General features: G+C 37.1%; 1 protein-coding gene across 3 annotated transcripts in view; it reads left to right on the forward strand.

Annotated features, from left to right (window-relative positions):
- ltbp1 (latent transforming growth factor beta binding protein 1) overlaps positions 1-6,335 on the forward strand; it is an 83,466-nt gene extending 77,131 nt beyond the window's left edge. For all 3 annotated transcript variants that reach the window (XM_084394302.1, XM_084394303.1, XM_084394304.1), the window contains 5 exons: positions 2,256-2,393; positions 3,236-3,403; positions 3,678-3,848; positions 3,928-4,077; positions 5,133-6,335. In XM_084394302.1, the coding sequence (XP_084250428.1) occupies positions 2,256-2,393; positions 3,236-3,403; positions 3,678-3,848; positions 3,928-4,077; positions 5,133-5,305 (800 nt within the window). In that variant the 3' untranslated portion in view covers positions 5,306-6,335. The remainder of the gene's footprint in view (positions 1-2,255; positions 2,394-3,235; positions 3,404-3,677; positions 3,849-3,927; positions 4,078-5,132) is intronic.
- Positions 6,336-7,140: the final 805 nt, after the last annotated feature.

Genomic DNA, 7,140 nt, shown 5'->3' on the forward strand with positions numbered 1-7,140 from the left:
TCTGAACAACACACATGAACAGTGTTGAAAAACACAAAACGTAATGAAATTATTGAATATTATATTCTAGTGTTTCTCATTGTGCTGTGCATATCACTGATCTGTTCATAGTCACACAAAGCAGCCTGATGCAGGCTGAATAAAGGACTAAACCAGTTAATTAAATATTTAAAAAGATAGTACTCAGAAACATAAAAAGTTACATGAAAGTGTTTTATTTTAGTCCAAGTATTTTTAGTAAGGTTAGCAAGTAATTTTAGAAGGGTTTGTTATTTATAGCATCCTGCTTTAGCCGTTTATTGCTTGTGATGTTTGGCCTTGAATTGTCACTGTTCTTTTGTCGGATTGGAATGACAGGATTGTGTGTGTGTTTTTGTGTGGGTGCATACAAGCTTACATGCTGAATAGATAGTATGTGTGTGTGTAAATGTTGGCCTAGTTTGGCTCACCATAACGCCAACACATTTAAATTGGATTTAAATTTAAGTTTTAACCCTGCTGCAGCTGGCGGCTTGTGGCTTGCGGCCACATTATGCGTGCGTCTTGATGGCAGGTTATATGTGTGTGTGAGCATGGGTCAAAGGCTACATTTCGCGATCGGTCAGGGCGGCACAGCCGTTATGATCCAGGCCACAGCTCTATGGTGCACCGCAGGCTGTCTGCCTGCCTAAACACACATACACACACTCACTCACACAAACCGCAGACCCACGGCCAAGGAGTCTTACCCGGCCGCACTGCCTTAAAGCTGCCACACCCCTGACTGCCTCACACACATATTCAGTGTAGCCACAATCATTTGATTTCCTACACCCTCTGACACACACACATATGAACACCTACTCACTCTCCAAACTCAACTATGCATTTACACACACATGCAAATACGTCTCTCGTTTCATGTGTCAGTCTTTTTGACACCGGGTCAGTGGGTGGAGGTTCTGGAGGCCGCAAAATTTTACTTGCATATTGTGGGCAGATCTGGTTTTATGTACACAAACACACACTAAGGTCATTCACATGCACTTTAGATGTTTGATTTTGGTTGGACTAAAGCAATATATATTTTTTTGTCCTGGTTGTGGTCTGGTCTGGTGATCTCCCTATCAGTGTTGTGAAAAAACTGAAAATTATTTGAAAATAAAGCTCAAAGTAATTGAAATAGAGCTGAAATAAAATAAAATATAAATATTAGAAACTCAAAATATCGCCTTGGCAACTTACTGAAACAAAGCTGAAGTACTAAAATAACTAAAACTAAAATGGAAATAAAAATAAATCAAAGCTATATAGAAATATATATTTTTTAACAAAAATGACTGAAACTGAAATACTATAGCATAATAAGAGTATTCTATTCTGTCAGTCTATTTTTCCTCTTACGATTGCCACACCTCACAACATTGTTCCGATGTTTTATTTCAAGACATTTGTCAAATTTTTGTTCCTTAAAATGCTCTAGTCAGTGTGTAAGACTAATTTCTTACACATCTCAATCTAAGCCTCAGTTGCTAATTCCAAAACATAATTTTAGAGCTAGTAAGAGACGCCTGAGCCATTCATATAGTTATGAGCGAGAGAAAGATTGATTGAATATATTTGTGTCTGTGCGGCTCTTAACGGTGTTAACAACAGTGAAACAGTTTCTCTACTAATAGCGAAGCTATAAGTTTAACTGCTTCAAGAACAGTTCTGTTACTTGCCACTAAAAAATGACAACTATTTAGTTTCTGTGCACATACATGTTTCCATGTGAGTGTGTGTACTGTATGTATGGGAGAGAAAGTGGGAGAAAGAGTATGCTTTCTATAGGTAATAGAAGATAATTTTGTGGAAAAACGTTAAAATATTTTGTCATTTTTATCCTATTATGTGTTTATTTACTTGTTTGGCCAGTTCTTTTGCTGCTGTAGGCTATAAGGACTTTTGAAATAACTGAATTTGGCAAAGTGATATGGAACTGTAATTCGGTCACAACCTGCCTGGAACTACTTAAGCCGTGCATTTACTGGAAAATAACTGCACACCTTGGGTTTCGTCAACCAATCAGAATAAAGCATTTAACAGCCCTGTTGTATAATAAATTTTTATTAGTGCGTTTATGCAATTTTTGTTTTGGTTTTGCAAACTGCAGAAGTAGTGAATTCTGGTGAAATTGTTGGTTTTGCATCTATATTGTGTATGTTGAGAGCAACTTGAACCTGCTCACTGAGTCGGTTTATCTTTGTTTATCTCTCTGCCTCTGGGCTTTGCAGACGCTGATGAATGTGCAGATGAGTCCAACTGTGTAAATGGTAAATGTATGAACACATATGGGTCATATCAGTGCTTCTGCACTCCTCCCCTGGTTCTTGCGACCGACAATGCCCGCTGCATTTCACCCGCCATGGCAGGTAAAGTCTTACATCAACTATTATGCACCTGAAAACCCAACACCCCACTACCAAATCCCTATTCTCTAAAACCCTGCACTCTGAAAAACCACACCATAAAACTCTTAAATCCCATTGCCTAAATGAGTGTCTCCCAATCCTGGAGGCCTACATCTCTGCACATTTTAGATGTCTTTCTTATCTACCACACTTATTTATCTCATTATCTTATTAATCGAGTTCTCCATGACCTGAATTGAGTGTCTCAGATTAGTGAGACACCTAAAATATGCACTGTTAGGGTTCCTCAAGGAGCTGGATTGAGAAACAATGCTCTAAATCCTTTAATCCAAACCCTAGATTCTCTAAAACCTGTATTCTGTCCTCTAAAACCCTACAATTTACATTTGAAACACTCCAAACTAAATGTTACACCCCCTCAATGTCCGATAATTTACCTTTTGTTTCTGAGATCATTATATGATCATCTCTTGATCACAAAACAATTCCAAAGTGTCATACTGCCATCTAGAGGGTGGTCAGAAAAAGCAGTGCCATTTCTTTTAGACTTTAGAAATCAAGTGTTATGAGGCATAAAAAGAAGCTCTGGTTCATGAGCACTACTGTTTCTGCCATTGCCTGGCACCAAACTTATTTCTACACTGTAATAAAAGGAATTTTCCATATTGATTCGTCACATTTTGATTTGCGCATTGCATTGCGTTGTGCTTTCTATGGATTTTTTTTAAACTTACAGTTCACATAACAAGTGTATTTCAGTATTCTGTAATTGTCATTTGCTTGACACTTAAAATGCACATTTACTCGAAAAGATCAGATGAAGTTTGTTTGTGTTTTTACAGGGCAAAGAGAAGATGAAGTGTTTGAAGGTATTTGCTGGGAGACTGTGACAGAAAGGCTGACCTGCACAAAGCCCTTCGCCAGCAGACACACCACGTTCACAGAGTGCTGCTGTTTATTCGGAGATGCTTGGGGCATGGATTGTGCTCTCTGTCCCCAGAAAAATACAGGTATAAATACACAACCTTCCCCAATGAGCACCTTTCACATCTACTGATGCCTGTTTACATCAATATCTAAATCATTGTTATATTGAGTGCCTGTTTACATCAATGTTTACATCAAATGTCACTTTGAGCAATACACTCTCAGTATAACTATTTCGTTTGGATCGTCTTACATGATCTGACTGCCCTGTAATTATATTCTTGCACAATCACTGAGACAAAAAGCACAAAGAAAAATAGATGAAAACAAAACTCTTTCTTTTTCACTGTCATCCAGCTGCCTATGCAACTATGTGTAATATCCGTCAGCCTGGTGATTCCCGTCGGCCATATGGTCAGGATGCTCTGGTTGCTGGCCCAGTTCATGAGTACGAGATCAGCCCTGAATATGAGTTTCGGCCTCCTGACAGCACGCTGCCCTTCTATGATGATTATGAAGCACCAAGAAGTGAGTCAAATGATACACTTTAAATAAATAGTTCAGCCTAAAATGTAAACTGTCATTAAAACCTCTCTCTCCTTCACAGATCCATATGATGCATTTGAAGGGCTGCGAGCAGAGGAATGCGGTGTGCTGAACGGATGTGAGAACGGACGGTGTGTGCGGGTGCAGGAGGGATACACCTGCGACTGCTTCGATGGATACACACTCGACATGTCCCGCATGGCCTGCGTGGGTGAGCAAGAGCAGATTCTCACATGAGGGGATCAGGCTGGTTTTTCAGGATGTGGGTGGGATTAGCTCAGGTTTACGTTTCAGATCGTTTCAACCCTGAATCATTTATTTGAAGAAAAGAAAAATGTATGCTTTTATTAATAATTAGGTGCTGTTTTAAGTGTCTGATCTTCAGGATAAATAAAATCAAAACTAGATTAAAAAATAAGATAAAAATAATGAATTAGTGTGTTTAGTAATTTTATGTGACTGGATTTAATTTGTGGATGTTATTAAGGCATACAAGCTCAAAAGGGTTGGGGGTGATTCAAAACCTTCAAAATTGCTTTTCCCATCTTCTCCCAGAAAAGTGACGTGATTATACAAGCTAATCTCCTGAAATGAGGCATGACTGAGCAGATGATGAACGATATAACAGAGTTTCTATTAGGGTTGGGAACCGAGAATTGGTTTCTATTCAGAACCAGTTGAAAAAAAAAAAAAGAAAGAAAGAAGAATGACAATACTTATTCAGTGACATCGCAACACTGCTACAGAATCTACAGCCAGTCTGATTTCCAAAATGAATGATTCTTATTATGAATTGGTTATTTTAGTGAATCAAAAACCTACTGAACAACCAGTGTAGTCCAATTTTTAAACAAATGATTCTGGGTCAGTTCTTTTTTAGCGAATCAAAACCATACAACTCAGCTAGTGTATGCAAAATCTCAAATGAATGACTCTTACAAGTTATTTTAGTGACAAAACAAAAATGCAGCTTACAGCTAATTGTGAGACTTAGATCAGTGTATTGTAGCGTTTGACTGGTTGTTGATATGACATGTAGTTAAAGATACACATTATGTGTTTTGCCAGTAGTATTGTAAAAAAATAAATAATTGAATGTTACCACATTTTTGTCTGTTTGCCATTCTAAAATATCTCTTCAGTCTTTTAAAGAATGCACATTTACTTTTTCAACAAATATTTATTACCCTAAAAACTAAAAGAATTATTATTCGAATTGGCAAGGGTTGAAGATGAGTCCCAAACTCTTTGTGGTTTGTGTTCCAGATATCAACGAATGCTCAGAGCTGAATACAAAGATGTCTCTTTGCAAGAACGGCAAGTGCATCAACACGCAAGGCTCATATAAGTGCGTGTGTCTGCCAGGATTTGTCCACTCCGCCCAGCACAACTACTGCGTTCCTCACAGACAGAATGCTACCAGCACGAGCACGGAGTGACCAGCAGAGGGCGCAAGATATACTAAAAACACTCTTATTTAATCAAGGCCCATATACTCTGCACTGTATAAAACAAACACCCAAAAAACAAACATAGAAAAAAGTCCTACTTGAGATGAAGAGTTTAATGTGCTATCTAATGGTGTCTATGAGAGAACTGTATAAAATATTTGTTTTATTGGTCTATGTAAGTTTATTCTTTTTTTACTGTATTAGGAAGTAGAAAGACTGTTTGAACATAGCAGAGGTGATATTTCAGCAAACTGACAAACCCTATGACCTTAAGCTGGGGGACTGCTTTATTTTACCCAGTCAGAGACACCGAGCGTGTGGATATTTTACTAGTGCAAAAGCCAGACTCTCTCGTTCCACTTTTACTTTCTTTCCATTTCCTCTTTTGTTTTATTAATTGTCCTTTTCCTTCTTTCATTATGTTTCGAAATCGTTTATCGGCTGATTATTCTTTACATCGCTGTCTTTTTTTTTTCTATTTACTTTCAAATTTTAGTGAGGCAGACCACACAAAACACACACCTGCAATACATAGAGTCATAAGAAACACACAGCACAAAATGTTTTCAGTGTCAAGTCTTTAAAATAAGCTTTTTATACAAGCTGCTTTGTATTAATGACAGACGCCAGCTAATTCTCTGTGTCTGGGACATTAGTCCACTGCAGATGTCTGCCCTGTGGAGCAGGCATGACCTTTAACCTCACCTTTCTTCTAGAAATTATTATTATGATGTTTCTTTAAAAAGAAAATAATAAAATGAAGAACCTTTATGTATTTTGTTTTTACAGAAATATTTTACTACATTTGATCGAGTGGGCGAAATGTCTTGCCAGGTTGCAAAGCTGCTATTAAACAGCCGTGGGGTTTTTTTCACTCTTTTTCTGTTTGTTTTTTTGTACATTTAAACTGAAGAGTTGATAAAAACTATGTATTTGTAATTTGTACATGAATAAATACTTTCTGAATATCCATATAATGTATTAAAACTCTTGAAATAAATCAGAGATGGTGTTTATACATATTTAGCTATGCTGTGTTCTCATTGGTGCTTCTCAATTGGGTCACGACCTAATATGGGTTGTTGGGTCGCAGACAGAAAGGAAAATACAATGTTTAAAACAATCATTGGGGTCTGAAACTCTGCAGAATAACATTAGCCTACATCATCATCACCTTAAATAATGGTGTAGTTCAAAACAAATGCAGTAGATTTACACCAAATTGTTCTGTTCTCATAAGTGGTTCAATGGAAAGCATGTCCTTTGTCTTAGCTACCAGTTTATCTTGAGCAGTAATCTGGTGTGAGAATGTAGGTGACTTGTTATGAGTCGACATCAATTGTTTTTCAAAGAAAATACAATGGGACAAACTTAACTAATGGCTTTGATATCAAATGGATGTTCTGACTCATTGCACGGCTGGAATACTGGATTCTGACTGGTCATTGGCGCCATGTTTCCTATATTCCCTATCATACTGTAGGCCAGAAGACTGCTTCTGGATAAGTGAAACCGACGCTACTATCACGAAGAGCTGCATGATACTGGATTAATTGAGAGTCTTTTTTTTTTTTTAAACAGAGGATTTGATTCTGAACAGGCAACTAAACAAAATAACGTGTAATTTAAGCTAGGCCTACTTGAGGTTCTGATCAATTGTTTGTCTATACCGTCTATAGCCTATAAAATGTTTAATTAATGTGAATGAATTATTTAGTCTAAAAAAAATCGGTTTGAATGAATAATTCAATGTAAATACTTATTTAATTACTGGATAAATCAGAATTTCTGAACGAATCTCTTGAATTAATAATTAATTGACA

The sequence above is a fragment of the Rutilus rutilus genome, assembly GCF_951802725.1.
Source record: "Rutilus rutilus genome assembly, chromosome: 21".
Lineage (NCBI taxonomy): Eukaryota > Metazoa > Chordata > Actinopteri > Cypriniformes > Leuciscidae > Rutilus > Rutilus rutilus.